This window comes from Harmonia axyridis, chromosome 1, assembly GCF_914767665.1.
Source record: "Harmonia axyridis chromosome 1, icHarAxyr1.1, whole genome shotgun sequence".
Classification (NCBI taxonomy): Eukaryota; Metazoa; Arthropoda; class Insecta; order Coleoptera; family Coccinellidae; genus Harmonia; species Harmonia axyridis.
The window spans coordinates 66,016,506-66,043,331 of record NC_059501.1 but is presented as its reverse complement, the minus strand read 5'-3'; the positions used below and the strand labels follow the sequence as shown (position 1 = coordinate 66,043,331).

Below are 26,826 nucleotides of genomic sequence, written 5' to 3'. Positions count from 1 at the left end.
TTGGACACCTGCTGTGAAAAAAAATCCTTGAAACAAAACGAGCAAGTAACATCAAAAAATTGGGCATTTTAGACAGATTTAGAAATGGTACAATACACGAATCTTATGCCCATAAAACTAGGTATTTTCATCATTTTACCGATGCCCACAATAGGGAAAAAGATGGATTAGGGGAAGCGAAAAAGGAATATTATTGAAAAAAAAGGTAAATTAATTAAAAACAGACTTAACTTTCGATTATTTATTTAATTCTTAAATCTAACTTACAGTAAATGTTCAAACTGTTTCCCTCGGACTCTAATGCATAAATGACACCGTTTTATAAAATTACGATTCAATTTTCTTAAACTAATTTCCGATATGGTCCGGGCTGCGTCGAATACGCGTTCACGCAATTCTTCCTCGCTTCTTATTGGTTTTGCATACAGCCCGGACCATATCGGAAATTAGTTTAAGAAAATTGAATCGTAATTTTATAAAACGGTGTCATTTATGCATCAGAGTCCGAGGGAAACAGTTTGAACATTTACTGTGAGTTAGATTTAAGAATTAAATAAATAATCGAAAGTTAAGTCTGTTTTTAATTAATTTACCTTTTTTTTCAATAATATTCCTTTTTCGCTTCCCCTAATCCATCTTTTTCCCTATTGTGACTTTAACAAATAATAACAAAGCCCGGTATCAAATGTAATGTCATAGCAAGCGGCAAAATTACCTGATAGCGGGGTTCCTAGTTTCAACTTAGTTCAGTAGGGCATCGGTAAAATGATGAAAATACCTAGTTTTATGGGCATAAGATTCGTGTATTGTACCATTTCTAAATCTGTCTAAAATGCCCAATTTTTTGATGTTACTTGCTCGTTTTGTTTCAAGGATTTTTTTTTCACAGCAGGTGTCCAAAGTCGAAGTTCTCGTTTTGCTAGCAATTGAAATCAAGATTTATCCATTAATTTACGGGAATCCACATAACTTTTTGACAGAATCATACTCATGTCATCTTAAATAACTATTTAAGATTTCATTACAACAAAAAAAATAAGCTTCGAGAGCTTTCCAGCAGAATTCTGACCCTGACAATGTTAAAAAAAGGTGAAAATTCACTAAAAAACGTAATTTGGTAATAACTCGAAAACCATGCAACTTTTACTGGGGTCATGTTAGGCTGGTTAGGTCCCTCTTTAGCTGACCTACCTCTGGTGTCACTGTGACGTGCCACTTATGGAACACCCTGTATTTTATGATGTATCAGTCTCTGCTCAGTCAAAGGGAGCTGTTTAACCAGAATAAAAATGATTTTTGCATCGATATGTGACATTGCATGAAACATGGATTCATCACTACACTCCTGAGTTAATAAAGTGATTGGATCGATAAAAGGCGTCCTTAAAGATCAAATCTCAAACATCAGCTGATATGGTTTTGGCATCCGTATTTTGGGACATGCATGGTATTTTGTTCATTGACCATCTTGACAAATGTAAAACCACCAACAGTGAATATTACATAAGGTTATAAGATCGATTGAGTTCAGAAATTAAGAACACCTGTGTTCAAAGGCAAAAGAAAATAATTCTCTTTGAGCAAGACCTTGTGCTCCTTGAGTTTATGCTCCGGATGCTCTAGTGATTATTGGATTTTTGCACAGCGTAAACGAAAGCTCCTTGAAAATAAATTTGGCTCTAATGAAGAAGTGATTGCTGAAGCTCAAGAATACTTTTAAAACCAAAACAAATATTTCTGCAGAAAGGCTTCGAAAGGTTAGGGGAACGTTGCATGTTTCACTCTTGAAGGGGACTATGTTAAGTCGAATTTTTCAGTGAAAATATGTTTACTGGTTAGGTTCGGACTTATTGGATGAAATGTTATGATAAATACATGTTAGCAATTCATAATTTGATACTGAGACCATAGAATCCTAAAGACATCATGCTGAGGCAATAATTGTCAGAATCAATAACACGCATGAGTCTCTACGATCATCTACAGAGCAGGTACCAAGGTACTGTCGTTCCAACTGAAACACTTTCGATTCGGCCCTCACGGATATCACTTCGACTTAGGTCCAGTATAGTGAGTTATTTCAACTGTGTTTGTTATTATGAATTCTGCATGAGTTTAGAAAATTTAGATAATTCAACATACAGAGAATCACTTACGTTTGAGCCATATTCAGAGAATCAGGGTTTATCACAACAACATCTGCGAAATCCTTTTGCACGGCGTCCATGCAGTCAGTTGTGTTGTCGGCTTTCAAGCAATCCACATCGGGTTCGATGCCATAAGACGCCATCGCTTCTCTCAACCAAGAGCATTTGGCGTTTTCCACAATTGACGTCGTGCAGATTCTTATACTCCTCGGTGGATGGCATCCAGGAAAACTGTTGGCGCTCAAGAAACCTGTAGCCTTGTTGAGGTAAGTCTGGATTGGCTCGATGGGATTGAGAGGCTCCATCTTGATGTGGTAGGACTCCATAAGGTTCAGGAGCGCCGATTGCCAAGAAGTTATATTTTCGTGGGACAGAGAGGTAATTATTTTCTGCACTTCTTCGGCTTTGTTCCTAGAAAAAGATGAGATTATGATGACTGAGAAGCGTTATGTATAGATGGTCTCGTATTCTGAAGGCTATTATTGTAAATATTAGGTTTACAACTTTGCTTCCGCCGTTTTACAATGAATAGATGTAGCGGTATGGGGGTAGTCAAAATTAATAGATCGTAGATGTCCTACAATGAACTTAGGAATTTGTAAACATAACGCCATCGAAAAATAAGTCGATTTGTGTCTGCATCATAAAGTTATTTTCGATTAAACATGTCACCTTACGAGCCAAATTCTCGTCATTTGCGGGAGGTTTTAATTTTCTGTTTTAATAAGATGAAATCTGCGGCTGAGACCCATCGAATGCTCTCAAATACCTATGGTGAGGCCGCTATTAGTAGACGGACGTGCAGACATTGGTTTCAACGTTTCAAGAATGTTCATTTTGACGTCGAAGACCAGCATGGCGGTGGAAGAGAGAAGGTTGACGAAGATGCAGAATTGGAGGGTTTACTTGATCAAGACTCGTGTCAAACGCAACAAGAATTGACAGGATCATTGGGAGTGACGCAACAAGTTATTTTAAGTCGTGAAAATGATTCAGAGACAAGAAAATTGGGTGCCGTACGAGTTGAAGTCAAGAAATGTTGAACGGCGTGTTTGTTTGTAAACAGCTGCTTGCAAGGTAAAGACGGAAGGGATTTTTGCACTCATTGTGACTGTAGACGTAAAATGAGTTCATTACGGTAATGTCAAGCGCAGAAAATCATAGAGATATCCCGGCCAAGCTTACACGTCGACGGCCAAACCGAATATTCACGGTTACAAGGTCATGCTCACTATTTGGTGAGATCAGCTCGGCGTTCTCTATCATTAGTTGTTAAAACCGACGGAAGCAATCACAGTCGATCGTTATCGAACGCAATTAATGCGTTTGAGCCGAGCATTGAAATACGGCCGCAATACAATGAGAGACATGATAAAGTGATTTTACAGCATGATAATGCTGGACCCCATGTTAAGAAAGTGGTCAAGACATACTTCGAAAAGTTTAAATGGATGAAATGAATAGCCGCCGTATTCTCCAGACGTTGCTTCCTCAGAATATAATTTGTTTCGATCAATTGCACCCGGCCTGGCTGGCCAGAACTACCGGTCTTATGAAGAAGTAAAAAATTGGATCGATTCGTGGATCGCTTCAAAAGATGACCGCTGCCTAGGGATTCACGGCTTGGCTTGATATTCAAGCTACTTGACTCAAGCTCAAGCAGCTTAAGTTTGACTTGAAATCAACTCAAGTTCAAGTAAAGTAGTAGTTTTTCAATGTTGAGTCAAATACTTAATGAATAAATACTTGACTTGATATTGAAAAACTATTAATTGACTTGAACTTGAGTTGATTTCAAGTCAAGCTCAAGCTACTTGAGCTTGAGTCAAGTAGCTTGAATATCAAGCCAAGCCGTGAATCCCTACCGCTGCCCGAATGATGGAAGAAAGTCACTACTTTCTCCATCGCTTGTCACTGCCAGCGATGGACAATACTTTGAATCATAAATGTATAACCAGTTTTTTACAATAAAGCCTCGAATTTCGAAAAAAACGGCGGAAACAAATTTGTACGCCTATGTAATAAACTAAACAGACGGTTGGAAAGCCCAAAATCTCCCAATTTCGAAACCAATGTTCACTAAAACCTACCTAACTGCTGCAACAACAGACCAAGGTTTAACCACCCAAATGCAAGGGTTGGTAGTATTGAGTGGTCTAATTGAATCATCGGAACAGAGAAGATTATAGTCGTCGGCTGATGCTTCTGGTCCTCCTGCAACTAGCCCAAAATGAATCTGGACATCATCCCAACGTGCCCAAGATATATCGCCAGCACCATCCGTTAGGCAGAACAGAGAGCCTCTTCTTCCCCAGTATTTGTCTTCTTTCGAACATCTTGAGGGATTATCGCAGGCTTCACATAAATTGGGGTATTTATTCTCTGAAATGATAAGTTGATTGTAGCTTCCATAGAGAGCAGAAAAAGTGCTTAGTTTACATTAGGGATTCATCAAGCCAAGTAGCTTGACATTTCAACTTGACTTGAAAATCAAGCTCGTGAAAAATTACATAATTGAGCTTGATTTTAGATATTTATCGATTGACTTGATTTTTCTTGAGCTTGATATGCACGCGTTGCACGGCTTATATTTCTGCAATCTCCTGCGCGCTTAGACTAAATAAGGGGATTCCTCGAGCGCTGAGAGACTTACGCATCCGCCAGTGTGACTTTATTAGTCCATTTCTCACATTTAAAAGAAATCTATTGCTAGATTTTGGAAGATTCAGAAATATCTTTCCAAACTTAGTGAAAATGGCCAGGAATTTTTCATCAACGCCAGCATCTTCAACTCTTGTTAAAAGACAAGTTTCCTTAGCTGCTCTTACAGTTACAAAAACCCGCAATAGGTTAGGCAACAAATCTATAAGTTGCCTCATGTATGTTAGATCCTGGATGGAAAATTATAAAACAAAGAAAACCTAGAGGTTTCTCAATATTAAGAAAATTTATTTTTTTATTATTTGTTATGATTTATAGTGATTCAATTCATGTTTCTTTTTCAAAAAAGTTTATATTTTCGGTTCTTTTATACAATGAGTTGAATACATAAAAGAGCTTTCTGCAAGGTTCCTTTTAATTTCATCATTTTTTCTTATTGATATAACACTACACAATAAAACTACTAAAAATCAAGTAGCTTGATATGATTCAAGTACTTGATAAATAAATACTTGACTTGACTTGAGATTGAAAAACTACTACTTGACTTGAAATCAAATGAAGCCAAGCCAAGTACATGTCAACTGATTTGTTACCAAAATTTGAATCGATTTATAAAACCCAAAGAGTTTGTATTTTCAATAATGAATCATTACTCTGATCTGATCAATCGACAACACCCCACTCGTTATTTGGAAAAAACCCTTTTGGTCCTTCCATCAAAATTGGAGCTGAATTCTTCTTGGTCTCGTAGAGCTGAAAACTATCTTCGCTGACGCTGGATTTTACTTGACTCTTCGACTTTCTAGCATTGTGTTTCTCTAGTCTCAGGAAGTTTTGGATTGTGAATATAAAAATGAGTTCAGGGTTGTAAATCTTCAATGTCAATCCGGCTCGAAAGACCAACAAGTGTATTTACATGTTGGAAAGAACAAGAACTGTTGGTGGAAGTTGAGGACAAAACTGGAAATTTTTTGCATTTTTGTGTAATATTTTTAATTTTTTCTGTGATTATGTTGAATGAATAGTTCCTCAATTACAGCGTAAGATTATTTGAATATCAAACACATTTTTACCTATAAAAATTCCAATGCTCCAATGCTCATTATGCTCCGGGTTCACATAGTACAAAGAAAACAATATGAAATCGTTCCATTCCTGAATCACCACAAGTGTTGGTGGTCAATTGCTTTAAACCATAATATGCAATTTGCTATAAAAGGAATGTGCATAGTATCATTGGAATTCATTATAGCAGCAGTTCATTTCTGTTCTATATTAGGGATAATTTCGTCATTCAACCTCACATTCAAGACAGTAGGAAAAATGTACAATAACTCAAGATTTACGTGATCCGATTTGCAATAAGATATTATTTTTTATAGACTGCTGTAATTTAAAAATTCATTCATATAAGATTGTGTGTATGCAGGAATCGAAAGTAACTGAATACCACCTAACCTTTTTCTGTCATTTTCATGGCGATGAAGCCCATTTTCACCCAATTAACAAAACTGCGCAGTGGAAATGCCCAAGAGAGCACCATGAGACACCGCTGTATTCACCCTGTGTAACCATATGATATGCAATATCGATAAAGCATGTTATTGGTCTTCTCTTTCTTGAAAAGAGTGGACTAGTGGTAACAGTGACCTCGAACGGTAGATTAATATGATCAACACGTTTTTTCTCCAACAACTGTACTGGCTAAAGTTGCAAAACGATGTATAGTGTCAGCAAGATGGAGCTACTGCTCAAACTGCCATAATTTCAATGCACCTGCTACTCCAGGTCACCTGATTCCCAGATTTGAAGATGTATAATGGCCTCTCTCGATCTCCTGACCTTAAAATGTATGATTTTTTTTGAGAAGACATTGTAACGAGTGTGAAGGAGTTTCTTGGATAGAACATAAAATTGTCTGAGGAAAGAAAGATGTCACTTTCCTCTTTCATCATCTTTTCTTCGTAAAGTAAATGGCGTGTACTCATACTCATATGTACCGCGAGTTGAATAAATATTATCTTGAAAAATTAATATTATTTTATTATTTCTAAAATATAAATGTTTTTCACGGCCACCCTGTGTATATCTGTATCATAATATTCTATTCTCTATTCCTTTGTTGTATTTAAACGCTTCTGATGTTTTTCAAGACACTATGAAGGTGAAAACGATTAAATGTATTATAGTTTAAAATTTAATAGCTACTCACTGAGTTCATAGTCAAGTGTAGCATTTTCCACCCATGGGCCTGACTTGCAAGCAACGCTGAAGAACTCTGATGAAGATTTGATCCTATTTTCTGTGAGTGTTAAATCTGGTTGGCAGTTCTGGGGTACCACTGAAGCTTCCAAATACTGAAACAAAATGAATATGTGAGCTATAGAATTATAGGAATAAAATGGGACGAGCAGTGGGTACTCTTCTTTTCGATTTATTCGAGAACTCGCGAAATGATCATAATTATTAACTGTAGTTGATGAAGATAAACCAACCAATGCGAAACTATAATATTGATTATCATTATTTTAGTCGGTTTTTCACTCTACGTATCGCCTACAACTACCGCAGGCATCTTCAGATGTCCTAGATTATAACGCTTTGGCCTGAGCCAAACCAAAGACCAGTATAAAGCTTGAAGGACGCCAAGCTATAAAAACCCTTAATGACGATGTATCGATTTTAATTTCCAAACCAATGCAGTGAAGATAGATTATCACTGTTGCATTGCTTTTATAGCTTTTAGATTAGATAAATTACATTAGATTAGGGAGGGTGGTAGGGACATGTTAACATCGCAAGCACTTTGACCTAAAGATCTATTGTGCTACCCTGCGTTGTTCACCAGTAAGTAGGCAAAACTTCAATAGACTTGACTACCTTCCTAGATGCTACATCCATTACTTGTTTCGGTTCTAATAACCATGAAGCAAGGTGTGGTAACCTTTTTCTATGAACAGTTTCAGGATCGCAGAGCAATTATTTATCTGTATCAAATGTTACTTGACAGAAACCATAGGTATTGAAACCTTTTCCATGTTCCACAGATGATAATTCACAGGAAAATCTACCATGAGTAAACTTGCAAATTTCCTCAGCCTCTGCCAGTCTAGATTTGACCTAACTAAATGCGAGTCAAGAGATAGTTGTAGCGATAAGCGATTCAATGGCGTATGATGAAAAATGAGGAAACTTTTGGAACCATCTGAATACAACTCAACCAGGGCCCCATCTTCATCCAAGCGTCGACAAACACCTCACTAAAAGCTTCCCCAAATAGACTTGGAAAGAGTTTAGTGTGTAAGAGTGAAGCTAGAACCCCACGGATATATAGTTTTCCAAAGAACCATAAATGTTATACTTCCCTGTCCACATGTAGGACATACAAAAAGCTTCATCAAGGATTCCGCTCACTTTGTCTGAAAACTGGAACAAATAATATTGGTGACTGAGTTTTGGTGATGCGCCTTTTTTCACTGTGGTTTCTACTGAGGAACCTTTAGAATACATACCGGAAACATTTCCAACATAACACAACTTTTCAAGCTATTTCCAGTGGAAGTACAATTTTAGTAGTTGTTTTTACAGTCAAAGCTCAAAAGAATCCATAAACATGGCTGTGATAGGTGTATGACATTTCCACCTTCTCAAGTTATCTGAGTAGAGAACATTCAGGTCTCGAATGAACTTCATGGACCGAATTTCCATCTGAGATTTGCAACCAAATTGATCCATTTCTGAAGCGGATGGTAATGGAGATAAAAATAGCCACTTACGACAATGTCAAGCGACATAGAACATGGTTGAAAGCCAATGAAGTGGCCCATATCGGCCAGAATTGACGGCCAGGAAGATGTTCCTGTGTGTTTGGTGGGATTGGCAGAAAATACTATACTATGACCAAACGCTTAATTCTGTCCTCTAATGAGAACAACTCGACTGCTTGAAGCTGGTGATCAAACAGAAACTACCATAGGTAAATAGAAGAGGAATCATGTTTCATCAAGATAACGCCAGGCCGCACACATCTTTGATGACGCGTCAGAAGCAAAGCTCTGATGGAAAGATCTTTTGCATCCACCCTATAGTCCGGACCTGGCATCAGGTGATTACCATCTGTTCTTGTCTATGATCGACGCGTTTGGAGATACAAATTTCTTCTACGAGAGGGGCATTATGGATTCTCTCAAATTTTATAAGGCATTGAAACAATGCGAACATACGAAATTACTTTTTCCCAGCCTATTATTATTATTTCCATGAGCAAATTGAAGGTTAAATAATTACATTTCGCCATCAACTGTTAACAGAAAAAAGAGGTTTTCTACTCACATTTGACAAGATCCTTGTCCATTCAGATTCATAGCCATAACCAGGGTGACAAAACCGTTTATCCTGTAAGTCATGCTTACTCTTGATGTTTGATTTCTTATTGAGAACAGCTACAACTTTATACTCATATCTATCTGAAAAACAATGAATCTCGTAGTAGTAGGTGTTATCATCAAGTTTAATTGAATCATGAAAAAATGTTCGAAATGTAACTTGCCACAGCAAAATGATTCAGTCTATCACAGAGTTCTCGAATCCATATTTTTTAGAATCCATTAGCTCTGACTAAGATATCTAAAATACTGATGTGATAAGACTTTTTTTTCTTAAATTGATTCGTGGAATCTGTAATTTTCATCTCCAATTTAGGAACATCCTGTATTTGGGTGTTTTTTTATATTCTTCAACAGTTAAAAATTCCTTTACCTTATCTCTAATGATTATTGAAACAATGCAACCGTGAAAAATTCAGCATTATATTCCTTCTAAGTAGTGATGCAAAAAAATTTACTAATATCGATAATATCATAAAAAATTTCACTTTTCCGACTCGCTCATAACGGGTTCCAATGTTTAGAATTAAGTATTGCCAAATTATCTGCGTCCTTCGCCATTTTGCAACGCTCTAAAGATACTTCAGTTCCACACTGAAAATGGTTCGTTACCAGAATTGAAGAGAGCCTACAATCTCCACAGAATTTCCCGCTTTATTGAAGGAATATTGAAATCAGTCTAGAATTTCTTGATATTAATAAAACATAAAAACTAATTCTACTGATTATGGTATTTTGAGAATGTAGTAGATAATATAATGTCTTAAAATACATAATGTGTAAAGAAAATATCTTAATTATTTTAAATATGCACGTAAGAAAAAAAATTCATTTCTTAAACACGAAAATTATCCTGCTATATTATAATAAAAACAAATCTAATAACTTTTACTCACTAACCTTCTGTGAAACGTAGTTCATTGGTGATGAGAGTTTCTAGAGCCGAATTCGTAGCAGTAATTAGATCTTCAGATGTAAAAACGGCGAAGTCTGCTTGTTGTTTTGAAATTTTTCTCAAACAGTCTAACCTGTAAAAATAAAGTATATTGAGAGTTATGGTATTTTATGTATTTCATATTTTCTTGTTCAGTTTCAAATTAAACGTTCAAGTGAAAATATATTCGTTTTACTATTTAATCCTGTAGTTCACAAATTTGAACTAATATAATATTTATTGTTATACGAGTAAGGTAGTACCAGTGAACAGATTTTACTTGCCTCATACAAAAAATACAGGGTGATTCACCACGATGGCCTATTAGACGTTTATGGAAAACTAATCATAATTTTGTGTTGAAAATTTGTATGTTGGAGTATGAGACAATAATCTTCCTTTCTAAAATATCATTCAGTATATTATTGCATCATTAGATAGCTTTTTTGATGACAATTTCAGCAATATACCAATCTATGAATAAAAACTCAATGGTTCGTGAGTTTATAGGATTATAATGCAATAAATTGTGGCGATGGGGACTCACATTCTTGTGAATAATTCTGCAGAAATTTTTTTTCGAAAAAACCTTTTTCATTTTCGATTCTGCGAATACGTCGTATTATGAAACTGTTTGCAGTTTGGATCAAAAATGTACAGGGTGTTTACAAGAAGATCATAAATATAAATATAAATATAAATATAAATATAAATATAAATATAAATATAAATATAAATATAAATATAAATATAAATATAAATATAAATATAAATATAAATATAAATATAAATATAAATATAAATATAAATATAAATATAAATATAAATATAAATATAAATATAAATATAAATATAAATATAAATATAAATATAAATATAAATATAAATATAAATATAAATATAAATATAAATATAAATATAAATATAAATATAAATATAAATATAAATATAAATATAAATATAAATATAAATATAAATATAAATATAAATATAAATATAAATATAAATATAAATATAAATATAAATATAAATATAAATATAAATATAAATATAAATATAAATATAAATATAAATATAAATATAAATATAAATATAAATATAAATATAAATATAAATATAAATATAAATATAAATATAAATATGAATATAAATATAAATATAAATATAAATATAAATATAAATATAAATATAAATATAAATATAAATATAAATATAAATATAAATATAAATATAAATATAAATCTAAATATAAATATGAATATAAATATAAATATAAATATAAATGTAAATATAAATATAAATATAAATATAAATATAAATGTAAATATAAATATAAATATAAATATAAATATAAATATAAATATAAATATAAATATAAATATAAATATAAATATAAATATAAATATAAATATAAATATAAATATAAATATAAATATAAATATAAATATAAATATAAATATAAATATAAATATAAATATAAATATAAATATAAATATAAATATAAATATAAATATAAATATAAATATAAATATAAATATAAATGTAAATATAAATATAAATATAAATATAAATATAAATATAAATATAAATATAAATATAAATATAAATATAAATATAAATATAAATGGATTCGATTTGGATATACCTACCTATCTGTGCCGATCACACAATTAACCTTGCTGTCTGCAGTATTTAAAATTGGGCAATACTTTGAAGCTCTTTTGAAGTGTCCCCTGCCATCAACAGCACAGTAGTGAACTGTAAAAAATTACATAATAAGATTTGGAATGTCTGAAAAAACATACATATAATGTATATATGTAATTTTATAGTTTTTGGTGTTCAAAATCGATTCGAAAATTATTTATCCGCTTTACAATAAAAAAAATGTTATTATTTCGAGTAATTTATTTCAAACATCTTTTTCTTTCGTTACAACAGATATGATCGAACGTAGTCGTCAAAACACTCTGGATATGATATGTTTTTCCCAAACATTAAGAAAGCCGCATATGTTGACGATGAAACTTTTACTTCTGTTTTCAGGGCCGGTGTATTTTGGTGTTTTGAGCAAACATAACAACATGACCACCCTCATAACCCCCTCAGAAAAAAACAGCACCTGCTCCGATGAGGTATCTTGCAATCGTGTATAAAAAAATTGAATTCTAGTGAATGAAAAATATTGCCTCGAAAACTAATTGGGATTACAAACATGTGTTCCGCTGAAAATATTGTACATTTAATAGTTACTAGTTTAGAATACAAAATCGTTTGAATTTGCAGGAATTGTAGCAAAATGTTGAATGCGCAAACATCAGCTTCCAAATAATTCGAAAGCGAAGATAGTGTTGTTTTACGATTTTGTGTAGACCTAATGATCTTATCCCTCTTTCAATGAGGGAATAGGAAATTCTTTTGGGCTGCCATGAGTTATTAATTATACAGGCGGCTTAGTAGAGGTGATTTGGAGATTTTTAATGCATGCTATGTAGACAAAAGCAGCGGAGCGGAACAATCTTATATTGTTTTTAAGAATCAAGAATGAAATATGAAAAGGCGGCCAGCAAACTGGGCCGAATTGCCGCTCCACCTTTTCACCAACTCCAGTTCTGCTGGTATTCAAAGCTATGATAGAAACTTTTCCGAATATTAGGGAATATTCTTGCAATTGTTATTATAAAAAACAGAAAGGATCAACTATATTACGAGTAAATGATTTTATTTCCCCTTTCACAATAATTGTTTTTGATTCATTAGTTTGTAGGCGTGTTATATTTGTTTTTTTCTGTTTATTATGATCACAAATTCATTGAATGTTTTCTTACGGAAATTGTTGTTGTTTTTAAAATGTTTCTTATTGTGCATATACGTTTATAAGTATTTATTTTTGATGAAATAATCGATGTGTACATTACGGTTTTTTTTTCGATTACCCCCCTTAAAAAAAGAACTAGGCTTTTGGTTCCTTTTGTCTCACCCTTATAATGGAATACCAATCAAGTTTCGTGCAAAATTTCATGTCGATAGCGTCAATAGATATGCAGAATATCGAAAAAAAATGATGAGGACAGTCAGGAGTTCATTTTCACCTTTATTTAATGTCATTTGGCAAGCATATTAGAACTAATAATATAATTGATAATAATTTTCAAGCGATCGTCCACAATATTTATTATTCGACCAATTACGGAAGGTCAGAAATCCACATTCTTCCTAGTTTGAAATTTTTATTCCTTGCTTTCCGTCATGCAATGATCTTTCTTAATTGCTTATATTACATGCCTTTGATTGTAATGATTGTTATTTTGGTCAAGCAATACGTAGATATGTATTCATTCGATAAAAATGATCGAATTTTGATTTCCGGCAATTTTTAAGATACGAAAATGGTCAAACGTATTGTTTCCACGATACAGGACGTTGAAATTTGATTTTCGTAAGTTTTCTTCTCATAGGATCTGCACTTCACAAGATATTCGACTGAAATTTGGCATATATCTTTTCCATTTTACAATGTTTTTTATTCGGTCATTGATAGTTTGAAAAAATGTGAAAAAAAACTCTGATCTCATACTAAATTTTTTGGTTTCTTGTAGCTTTCTTGTATCTGCTACCGATTTCGAGGAAAAAATTTCAAAAAATGCTCTCGAAATTCTCAGCTGTGAGCTGTGATTAATTTTTAGTTTTGGTACTTATTTACCCAATCTGTAGCGAAGATTAATAAAGATTCGATAAACTGATATAATCATCACAAAAAGTAGGACTAAAAGAAACACCCTGTATGAAATCGTTTTCGAGCCGATGTTTGAACAACTTTTTTCTCTCGAAATTATTCAAGGTATCTCTCATTTTTGAACAGCCTGTATTTAATAAATATTGATAATATTTTTACATTTTAGTGGGAGATTAAAAAAAAAACATATATCTGTTAGCTACCAATGATTTTCCTGATTCTTTACTTGTATTTTCCTAGTCTGAAGAAGAATATTCGAAGATTGAACAAAACGAAATAATTTCAGAATAGTACGATTGTCTGTAACATAAAAAATAGACTCACGATGAGCCATAAAATTTTTTCCTGGTAATGATTAATGGATATCTAATGGATTGAGATGACACAATGAATTCATTCGCGGAAGTGTAAATCAACATCTTTAAAATTATTAGAAACGTATATAAATGTGATTTCCCATCACATGTTTATTCTACATGTTCCAGAATTACAATTGTATTATCCTATATACATACCTAATTGCGTAAAAATACTGTGCGATTATCATTACATCTAGAAGTTGTCAATATAATGAGACTCAAGGTGAAGATTCAGATCATAAAGGAACAGGTTTATTTCAAGACGACTAGGTACATATATGTCTGGATTGGATAATTACAGGTACCTATTCATAAAAACTGTAATAAAGAAACCTGGAAGTATTTCATTTTTCAATAGTTCATTTTGTACTACCGAGGTTTTTATTACCAATTACAATAGACCATTAATCATTGAAGCGACAAGCCTCAATGAAGAAAATAATGACTATTAATATTTACTTAGAAAGTTGTAGGTATCGAACATATTTTATTATTGATAACGATTAAAATAAGATTCTTGTTTTTGATGTTTTCAATCCATAACCTATCCATATAAGTATGTAATTACTTAAATTAGAAATTCTTTCTTTTCAAAACATTACTGAGCCTGAGTATTAATTCAAATCATAGTTCGCCGAAGCTTATTCCATTGGCGAACTTTGAAAAAAATTCTTTTACTGAATATTTTCGGAATAGTATAATGATAATAAAGGACTTTATTCCAGCTACAAAAGCTCAGACTAAGATAGGCAATACACTAAATTAAACTAACAAGAAAAGAAGAAAAACAATATTGTACATGAGAATAACATCCACAAGCAGACAAGCTGTGTAGATCAACCTGATGTTTTTTGTTATGTATATGGCAAGTACACATTGAAAGAAAGCAGAAAAACTATTTCTGACTTAGTGAAAAGAGCTTATCTAGTCTTGGCATTCATTTGGGAAATAATAATAATAATAAACTTTATTTGCAGATAATATACAAAAAAATAACCAATCAATCAAAAAACATACTTATATATGTATATCCTATAATTTTATCTGCAAAAAGGAGACTTACGACAGTAAGGCTGTTTATATGTAAGCTCCCAAAAGTTCACCAAGAACAAAAAAAAAGATTCTAGCACTGAGCATATAGTTGGATACATTGAGAAAAAAAAATTTCCCTTTGTACATTTAGTGAAATTAAATAAAGAATTTGAAGAGGAAAAAAAAATCATCGTATGTAAAACATATGTTGAGCATCTGAGACAGTTGACAGTTGGGTAGAGGAAGTATCTTATGTTAAGTGTGCCAATGATTTGTAGAGAACCACGGAACCATCATCACTACTGCTATTTTGTCTCGTAAAGGCATAAACACATTCAGAAGAAAGACCTATCCATCCTTTAGCAGTCTTTCTGAACTTCCTGAAGATGATGCAGAAACATCGTCTGATGAATTCAATCAGATGACAGCAGCGAATTTGAAGCAGATTTAACAACTCTGCAGTGTTTTAATCAAAGAGAACTTCATTTCTCTTTAATTAAAGTTTTAATCAAAGAGAACTTCATTTCTCTTTAATTGAAACATGTTTCTCATGGGATAGTTCACTATGACAATAATAAAATGGCGCCGCGTATAACAGAGTCTGTAGAAAAATTCTGCAATAAATGTAGGTACAAAGGAAGTAAAAAATTTTGTGACTTGTTCGAAGTGTCAGAAGACTTATCACCCGAGTTGCTTGCTGAGAGTTTGTGGAATTTATGTAGATAGTGATGGAAAAATCTTTTGTTGTGATGACATAACCTCAAAACAGACAAAACTCGAGGAAAAGGATCAGGAAATACAGAAGCTTAAGACAAGACTATCTGAACTCAATGAACACTGTTTCGAACAATCTATTTGTAAACAAAATCTCTTAAACAACGGGGATTATTCTGGGGACTGCATTGACTTACTTGAACCGTCACAATCAGGTGAGAATGATGATAAAGATGTGATGTATCTAAACAGAATTATAAATGAAAAATCAATATTAATAGAAGAACTTCAGGATAAAATTAAAGTTTTGAAAAAGTATACATCCCTATTAGAAAAAATAGATGAAAACTGGCATAAAACACCACCTGTAAGTCCAACCTGTAAAGAGTCTAAAAACAGATCTCTTCATCACAAAGAAAATGATGATCCTGTTGCGCCAAACATTATGGAGAAATATGAACGAAAGACGGCGACATCTAACGAGAGTGATTATAACTCTGCTGAGAAGAAAACGACAAATATAACAGAAATCTTCTCGAACGGAAATAAATCGAAGGAAGAAAAAAATTCAAACAAAGGTAACAAAAGCTTACAGAAAAACAAACCTGGACGTAAAGCAACCTTGAGAGATAAAAGAGGTGAGGTGACTGGAACGGGTGACAAACTTTCCTCCTTCTTGGGAGCTCCTCGACGTGCCTGGGTCTATGTAGGACGTGTAAGTGAAAATGTGGCGGAGTCGCAAATTCTTAAACATCTACAAGAATGCTTCACTGGAAAAAATTTCATAATCGAGAAACTACCGAAACGAGACGGATCAAAAAGCTCATCGTTCAAGGTTGGAGCTGACCTATCCCTTATTGAAGATCTATATAAACCGGAAAACTGGCCTGTGGGTGTGGTTGTGAAACGTTTTAAGTTTTTTCTCAGAGAAAGGAGTAGTCAAAAACCATAGGAACCTAGCTGGGAAGGTAGAGAACCAGAGTGATCAAAACTGCAATGCAATATTAAACATAAACATACAATGCCTCAGAAATAAACTTGACGCAATGGATTTCGTATTAAATACTGAAAACTATAAAGTAGCCTGTGTGACCGAGCACTGGATGACCATTGATGAACTCAAAGCTGTGAACATTCCGAATTACAATGTGGCGAGTGCTTTTTGTCGCGAGGACTTCATACATGGGGGAAGTCTGATACTAACAAGAAAAGACTTTCTCGGCAGAGCGATTACAGAAATAAATGAACTATCTATCGAAAAAAATATAGAAATTTGTGGCGTTCTAGAAAAGACCACAAAAACAAATTATTTGTGTATCTATAGGCCTCCTCATGGAGATTATGATTTGTTCATGCAACGTCTAGAAACAGCATTGAACATAGTCTTCAAAAATCCACATCAAAATGTTGTAATCGCTGGCGATTTTAATATAAACTTCGATGAAATGAATAATGCGAAATTAAAATTGCAGGAATTAGTCATATCATTTGGATTACATATTATATTCAAGGAGGCATCACGTGTAACACTGAAATCGAGCAGCTGTATCGACAATTTTTTCACGAATATGAGGTCTTCAACATATCAAGCATTCACGGTGAATCACCATCTTTCAGATCATCTGGCACAAAGATTGGAATTACAGACGACGGAAATCCCTGAAAAAGAAAAATATGAGTTCATTCGAATTATGAGTGAAAATAACACTTACCATTTTCGAGAGCGATTGAAGAATGTAGACTGGGAATTCATCAGAAATATGTCGGCTCCGTTATCGTGTAATGGTTTCCATAAGGTAGTGACTGATACATTCAACCAGTGCTTCCCTGAAAAAATAATAAGAATAAGAAGTGTGCCCCCAAAGAAATTTTGGGATAGACCGGAGATAATAGAACTAAAGAAAAAAGTAGATGCAGCACACACTATTTTTTCAGTTGAAAGGAATGAAAACACGGAAAAGTTATACACGAAATTAAAACATCAACTGTCACAACTAATTGAAAATACAATAAAAACTGAAAATACACAGATTTTGAATGAGTCGACCAATAAAAACCGTGCAATCTGGAAAGTCATAAACTCTAAAATAAAAGGCAAAACAAGAACAAACAACGCCGAATTACTGTCAGAGGAAGATTTCAGTATATATTTTTCAACAATGGCAGAAAAATTGGGTACACGAGACTGTGCCCCAGAAACAAGCGATGACTTTTTGAAGAGAAAAATAATCAGAAATCCCAAATCATTTTTTCTAACTCCGACTACACCACAGGAGGTCAAAAGAGCCGTGTCCGAAATGAAGAAGAAAACATCAAGGGATATATACGGTTTCTCAGTAAATATACTGAAGGAGGTGATAGACTATCTAGCAGATCCTTTATCTGAACTCATAAATTCCTGCTTTCAAGAGGGTTATTTTCCAGATGAGATGAAGTTGGCAAGAGTCATACCAATTTATAAAAAAGGAGACCAAGAACTGTGCCACAATTATAGACCAATATCAGTATTACCAGCAATGTCAAAGATATTTGAGTCCCTCATAAAATCAAGATTGGTCTCATTCTTGGAGAATAATTCGTTGCTGAGTGATCATCAGCATGGATTCAGGGGGAGTAGGTCTACTACATCTGCTCTGGTGCAGATAACTGAATTCGTCTTGCAATCGTTGGACGATTCAGAGGAGGCAATACTAACATGTATGGACTTGACGAAGGCTTTTGATTGCGTCAACCATGTAAAACTTCTATCCAAACTGGAGTATATCGGGATCAGAGGCCCAGCATACGAACTCTTTCGGTCATATCTGTTAAATAGAAACCAGATAGTAGATATTGGCGGAAAGAAATCTTCCAAGAGATGCGTTGCTACTGGTGTGCCCCAGGGATCTATATTGGGTCCGATATTGTTTTTAATATATATAGACGATATGGTATATAACGTTGCCGCGGATGAGAGGATCATTTTCGCTGACGATACATCTTTTTTGAATAGAGCACAAAATGATAGAAAACTCCAGCAAAAAGCTGAAAAATCTGTTCAGGAAGCCGTTGAATGGTTCAATGGAAATAGTTTGAAGGTGAATCCTGAGAAAACACAAAGGCTAGTAATATCAACCAAACGCCATAATAAAGAGAGTATCTCTTTGCTCGGGATGTGCATCAGTGGAAATTTGACTTGGACTGAGCATGTTACTGAATTGTGTAAAAGGCTTTCCACATCATTATTCGCCATAAGACAAATAAAAAATATGCTCACAGAAAACGAAGCACTCCTCACCTATCACGCTCAGTTCCATGGACGAATGACCTATGGTATTATCCTCTGGGGTGCGTCGTCGGATGCACTCAGGGTCTTTCTGAAGCAGAAGAAAGCGATAAGATTGATAGCCGGAGTTAATCAAATGACAAGTTGCAGATCGCTGTTCAAAAAGTACAAAGTACTTACCGTCCCATGCTGCTACATGCTCGAGTGTCTCCTCTACGTTCATGGAAAGAAAGAACTCCCAAAACACTCAAATGTACATGACCACCTTACGCGATCCAGAAATAAAATTGTGATTCCCAGCCACCGCATTAATAGAACTCAAAACACGTACATCTTCAATGGTGTTAAGATGTATAATAAACTTCCCGATCACATGACATCACTTCGTGGAGCGACCTTTAAGAGGCTTGTGAAAAGTTTGCTTATTGAAAATGTCTTCTATTCCATAGAAGAATTCATGAACCATCAATTCTAGTCATTATATTCACCAGTCAATTTTATATATGTATTATATTTGTTTATTTATTATTATTTATATTTATTATATTTATGATATATGTGTCTAAATGTTATTGATGTGTGTACTAATGTTCAGGACATTTGTAGGTATACATTGTCTTATATTTTATTGACCTACCCTGTAAAGTTTTGAGGGAAATAAATGAGTATGAGTATGAGTATTCCATGAGAGATCTGAATCTCTCAAAGGAGTCTGCTGGAATACTGGCATCCAGATTTGAAAGCAGAGAACCTACTCTATCTAGGTAGAACTAATATTACATTTCATCGACAAGGGTATTACATTTCAGAGATAAGGATCTGCTTAACCTGGTATTAGTCCTTCTACTATTTACCATGAAGGAGGAATATGAAACAATTGCACTCGTTTTGAAGAAATCAAATTAGAAAGGTCATAAATGGACAGTTTGTTGATTTGAAAATAATAAATTAACACCTTGTACAGCAAAGTGGATATACAAAATATCCCTGTTTTTTATGCCTTTGGGACAGAAGATGTAAAAATTAATACTAGATTGACAGAAATTGGCCCTCAATAAGAGATGTATTGATTAAAGAAAAACTAAACATAATCAGTGTTCTCTTTCTTTGCATATTGAAATGTGGCTGATGGTGAAACCATTTGTGAAATCTTTGAATCGAGATGGAAATTGTATTGGAGAAAATTTCCTGTGATTATTTCTTGTGATTGACACGAAAAAACAAAAATCCAGTATATTTAATGGTCCTCAAATAAGGTAACTTGTTAAAGATCCACAATATTCACCACATCAATGAGCGAGATTGAATCTAACACTAGATGTTCATTTGTTCAAGTATAACATTTTCTTGGAAACTATAAAGCAAAGAATTACGTACAATTAGTGAAAACTATGCTTTCACATTTTAAAATTGTTGGTTGACTCGAGCATAAAAGTTCATTATATCCCCAGCTTCCTAGATCGATTTCCAGGAAACTTAAGTGAAGAACAGGGAAAATTTTCCATTAGGACATTGAAACTATGGACGATCGATATCAAGGATGTCCATATGATGAAGGACTACTCTGAATATAGTATATCTCAAAAAATAGATCTGACAGACAATATTTAAAGGCTATCCAAAGATTAACAAGGAACACTTGAAAAATAGTTTGTTGGGATGTGTAATTTTAATTTAATACGATTTAGGCATGACCTAGAGAGATGTGTTCAAGGCTCTCGAAAAATCAAATGATAAAAAACGAGTGTAAACGATAGATAGTATCAAATAACTTAATTCCTTATCAAAATACCCATTATACACATCCTAACACAAAACTAACTCAACGTAATCAAAATTTCAGCAAATGAATTTGGAATTTTCAAAACAATATTTCTCATTTGATGCATTAATAATAATAATAATAATTTATTAATTCATATTACAAATACGTATCAGACAAGTCAATAAAAAAACAACAATAGAATGAAAAATTTCACACAGTAGCCATTATTTAAAACATATTAAGTATATCAACTTCCTAATCTAACATTAAGTTTATTCTTCAATTACTATAATGCGTTAAGGGTGTACACTACCTTTCGCAGTAGGTTCTTCAATGCAGATTCATGTTGATCTTATGCGGAAATCGCTTGATCAATTCTTTCAATTTAGACAAGAACAAGAAACCTTCGTATGGCAATTTATTTGTATCTTGAAAAAAAATTATAGTTGTTGATCCCATTTTATGTTGATTGCGTCCTCAGATACCATAGAAAATTTTGAGCAGAATATAGAAAAAACAATATCTCAGTGTTGGTAGAACCGATTTTGTTGATATTTTGCATGTAGAAGTCTAATAACAATTTCGAGGTTGATACAAATCTCCATTTGGATGCCATCACCATCAGAATCATAAAAACCTCAATTATCGGAATACCGAAAAAAATGCCAATATTTCCATAACAATAGATCCGTCCAGGTCGAAATTTAGATTGGAATATTTCATCCCGAATTTTTATGGCCAGAATTATTAATGTGCCAGCAACAAAACAATCGCAATTTTGCAAGAATTTTTCGTAGAGGTGATCACAATTCGCCACCTAGATCTTGATGTGATTTAACACCCTCAGAATTTCTTCTTTGGGTTCACGTGAAATCTATGCCAATACTTCAAAATCGATTTAAGACCTTAAAGATAGAAGTTATAGAGGACATACATTCGCAAAGGTGCGAATTGATGGTCACGGAAGATTTCTTGAAAATTATATGGTGCTGTACCGTAGCCTTGGCGGTCATTTGGCTGATATCCACTATCGGCGTTAGGGGTGAAACAGTGAAGCGACTCTTTTCGATGAGCGGCAATTCACCCTAGTTTGTGGCCGCCCTTTCATATTTCTGAAAAAATATAGTCTAGATTCTTAAAAACAACATGTGGTTGGTCCGCTTTGCTGCGCTTATCAAGATTCCCTGCAATTAAATCTCCACAGCGTCTTTACTAAGCCCCCTGTTCAATAAATAACACCCAACCAATATAAGCAGCATTGCCTATTACCCTAATTGAATGAGGGATGGAATGTATTTCACAAAGACGAAAAAACAACACTTCGAAATACGTGGAAGTTGTTTACGCATTCAACATATGGAAAATTCATACGATTCTGAATTCGAAACTAGTTACTGATAAATGCTAAATTAAATGTTTTCAGCGGAACATATGTTTTTAATCCCATTTAGTTTTCGAAGCTTTGCATGCCTTACCGCCCTCTGTATCTTGTGGTGCGATAGGTAATCGAGATCGATTGTGAATGTGAGAATCAGATATATTACTTACGCATTGTTGATCGGCGTCAAAGAAATCCAGGAATTTATTGTAGGTAAAAATGTCCGAAAAAAAAACCCAGTGGAAACGATCTTAGAAAGAAACGATTATCAAAATCGCTAGAGAAATCAAAAATGGCGAATTATCATCGAGGCAGGTGATGTTTTTTGTTGGGGAGGGGGGATGTTTATTGATCAACAGGGGCGCCAAAAATTCTCCAAAATTGCTCGCGCCGGCCCTGCTGATATCGTTTTCCATCGTTAATGGCATACTCTCTCATTTAAAATAAAATAATCATCCATTGATTTCTCTCAAAATATACTCTTTTTTTTTAATATGTAAATTAAACATCTTATTGGAAAACCCTTTATAAACAGACCGAACTTCATGAGATCTACTCATCAGGAAAATCCCTACCTTATCTTATAAAAAAGTATTCTTAACCTTTCAGAGAAATACAATAAATGTAAAATGTTATTAGCATACTAAAAGCCTACGCATTCAATTAGTTCTCAAAAAATACTCAAACGGATCAACAAATTCTGCGAAGAGCTCATACTCCAAACCAGTTCTGCTTCTTCATTGCAGATGGTACATTGGTACCCATGTTTTCTTTGTTCAGGTGCTCTTTCAATTAACAAAAACGTGAACTGTAATAACTTTGTCATCGAATGTCATTAACTTAGTGCAAACTTTGCACATGGTTAATTGTTTTCTCTCGTTCCCAAGTCTCTGAACGCTTTCTCAATCATTGGGACCTAATAAATTAGTTTACCTAGATGATGAGTAATTTTTTTCTAAAGTTCTGGGGAGACGATTATCATGAAATTTCGCATTGAACTTGAATTTGTTATTATTCATCTACTCGCAAAATTTCAACTAGGTAGGATCTGTAAGCACTATTTTTTCGATATTCTGTTTGAATTTTTTGTACTAACGCGATCAACACGATATTTTTCATAAAGCTTGAAATTGTTATTTTATATACATATACACGTAATATCTCTAGGTACTTGGTATGATTTGTTATCATTGGAATCATCTGTCATTCAAAGGCTTTTGCGATTGGAATCATACAATGGTAAGTCGATTAACTAATAATGTCCGTTAGTTTTTAAAACTAAGTATTCAGCATTGATTTTGATGAAACAATTTGTTGAAGCGTGTATCTTTCCATGATTGAATAGTATAACCTACTAAACAGAATTGACATAAGAAATGTCAAAAATTATTTTAATAAATAATAAATAAATTAATAAAGCTTTGCTCTGTTTATAATATATTTTGAAAGAACGGAAAATTATAAACATAGCTTAAATTTTAGTGGCATTGCATAACGTTTGGAATGAATAGGAACTAATGGACCCATTCCCGATTACCTACTTTCTGTGGAGCATCTTGAAAAATAATGGTATACAAACCGGATTCTGATAAATTCGATAAATCGAGATACGACAAAACTACAAAAAACTAAAAAGTGTAATACTGGACCAAAGTTTTTGTTTACATTCTACTAAACTACTAATGTTCCACAAAAAAAAATCTGGAGAAAACAAGCGGACACTGTTACAGACAAAATATCACATGATGAAAACACTAAATTTGAATATGTATCTTGCCAAATTTGAGGTAAATATTTTGTGGAAGGAAGGTGCTATGAGAAAACAACTTTAACAACCTGTATTTCGAAAACAAAACGTTTGCGGGCTCATATTTACGGGACTTTTTTTCTAAAAATTAACCGAAGAATCTGTCAACTTAATTTGTACCTCCGAATTAGTGGAAAGGATTTAACATTCGAGTGATTCAATAAAAAAATTATGTTACTGGGACGCCGGACGCCAGGCGTTTTAATTTTTATTGTCGACTTTTACGCGCATCTCAAGTCAATATTGAGTTGTAAAACGCTCTCAAAAGAATAAAAATAAGCCTTTATTAGAAAATTACTAACAGGAAAATATAACTCTAAAATACCAACATAATATTAAGAACAAGAAATTGCCAAAAAACAATATGAGAAAAAAAAAACCTATCCTAAGAATGGCTAAACATCACCAATTTCTTCCAAATAAGCAGCTACTAAAGAGCGGGGAAAATCATTATTTAAATAAAAAATATTAGTCCGTTTTCGAGAAAATTGGAGTTATCAAAATAAAGGCATCACCCTGAACATACCTAATAAACAATGTTTTTAACCAATGTTTAATTAATGATCTATTTTGTCAATCGTTCATTTAGAAATAATTAAATCGAATCAATATACGATAATACTGCGTTTATTGTTGAATATTTATCATCGAAATTCGAAAAATACTGTGTAGGTATGTAAAAGAAAACTTAGGTGAAGTCACATTTACAGCATATTTAATTTGTCGCATATTTAATGGAAGTTTTTCATGATATCGTGTATGTTAATTCTTGAGTTACGTTTAAATAATGAATGAAACAATCATTATTAAATAACGTCTAATATTTTATCTAAAATCAATAAATTACAGTTAAGAGTATTTAGAATCAAAATGAATCTTTACAGATCATCTCAACAACACTACTACCAAAAGAAAAACACGAAATGGTACCTAGATAGCACGATTCTCAGATCACGTTTCCGAAAGAATGAAATATTCATGAGCACATTCATATACAGCGTAGTAAACAATAGTGTGCGTAACAGATAAAAACAATCATTCAAACTTACATTTCTCCGCAGAAACGGCCGAGACGAAGAACAGAGTTGTGACGATGAACGATGCGATTCCGATTTTGACAAACATGATGATGCTTATTCGAACGAAACACAACTGAAGCAGCCCACCGGTCAGTCTGTTTTTCACGGCTTATCTGCTCTTGCATATTATCCCATTAATGTACGAAGGACGACCTATGTATCTAGTCTTCGTTTCTTGATCAGCAATGCGATATTTCAGGTTTCGTATGGATTTCCCACTGTACCTACCCATGAGTGGTGACAGACAAGTCGCCGGTAGCTTGCGATGACGCCTTCTTTCTTTTATTGAGAAGGTATACAATTAGCATAAACTGATGGGAATTTGGTTTCGAGGTGAACAGTTTTGGAATACGCGGTGATTTCCATATAACTGACTATTCATGAGTTATTTATGTTTGAACATCTTTAATTGGTTCGGAGTTTCCTTGGACTGAGTTGGTGTTACAAACGCGGTAGAAGATCGTCTAATTCGTCTCGATTGAATTTGTTAATGTTGATATGTTTCTGTCATCTATTCCAACTCTTTTAGGCCTTTGTGAGCAGGGGAGATGCCCCCCCCCTCGCGGACCTCATAAATATAAAAATGTATCCTGAAAAATCGAAAAATATGCGTGGGCACTCACAAGGGTGAAAGATTGGATATGATCTAGAATGGTTGAAGACAAGTTGAATGTATTGGCATTAATGCATTTACATAGAACCATTCGCAGCAGTCTTAATGTTGAAAATATTTTACAGAGATAAGCTAGTCAAAAAATTAGGAGACTAGAATTTGTTATTAAAATTTAAAAATTTGATCAAATGTTTTGATTTAATAGGTGTAGTAGAAAGGAATTCATTATTTTATAGAAAGATGGCTTTAGTTATCTGTATCTCGCGATCGGGTTTCACCATAAGGCATTACAAAGATGAGATTTCGCACTACAATAACATTCTGACATTTTTGTGATGTTGACTCAGTTAAGTTTGAGCGCGCCACAAAGATGGACTCTAGCAAAAAGGAAATACGCTATATTTTATAGTAATTCTTAGATAAAGACAAAAATAAATAATAATAAATAAATAAAAACTCTGTTAAGAGTGAGCGCGCCACAAAGATGGACTCTAGCAAAAAGGAAATACGCTATATTTTATAGTTTTTCTTAGATGAAGACAAAAATACCAGCCAGGCGGCTGAAAATGTAAATAGTGTTTTTGGACCTGATACTGTGATAGCCAATCACGTGCAATTTTGGTTTCGTCGAATCCGTTCCGGTAATTTCGATGTCAAAGATCCACCACGCACTGGAAGGCCAATCAGGGCCGCTGCCAGGAGCGGCATACCGGACATTTTGCCGGGGCGCCAAATCGTAGGGGCGCAAAGTTAATAAAACAAGACTTTTTGCACCTTTGAGAATTACGTAGTTTTTTTTGCTCTAGATTTATAAAAATATCGTCATGCTTAAAAACAATGCAATGTTCTGATAAATTTGACAAGCTGATTATGAGTTGAAAAATACGATTTCATATAAAATTGGAAAAATGTCTGCGAGGAATAACAGAGGCTCCTTCAATGAAAATT

General features: G+C 33.5%; 1 protein-coding gene and 1 long non-coding RNA gene across 2 annotated transcripts in view; both read right to left on the bottom strand.

Annotated features, from left to right (window-relative positions):
• LOC123670938 (transferrin-like) overlaps positions 1-25,454 on the bottom strand; it is a 29,767-nt gene extending 4,313 nt beyond the window's left edge. Inside the window, exons 1-7 of the mRNA XM_045604534.1 lie at positions 25,236-25,454; positions 11,780-11,888; positions 10,097-10,224; positions 9,144-9,277; positions 7,024-7,168; positions 4,238-4,529; positions 2,157-2,558 (exon numbers count right to left, since the gene is read on the bottom strand). Of these exons, the coding sequence (XP_045460490.1) occupies positions 2,157-2,558; positions 4,238-4,529; positions 7,024-7,168; positions 9,144-9,277; positions 10,097-10,224; positions 11,780-11,888; positions 25,236-25,311 (1,286 nt within the window). The 5' untranslated portion in view covers positions 25,312-25,454. The remainder of the gene's footprint in view (positions 1-2,156; positions 2,559-4,237; positions 4,530-7,023; positions 7,169-9,143; positions 9,278-10,096; positions 10,225-11,779; positions 11,889-25,235) is intronic.
• Positions 17,161-19,800, bottom strand: LOC123670939. Its single transcript, XR_006746022.1, has 4 exons — positions 19,417-19,800; positions 19,249-19,327; positions 17,684-17,798; positions 17,161-17,630 (listed from the first exon to the last, which is right to left on the bottom strand). It is a non-coding gene; the product is annotated as an uncharacterized LOC123670939 (long non-coding RNA).
• Positions 25,455-26,826: the final 1,372 nt, after the last annotated feature.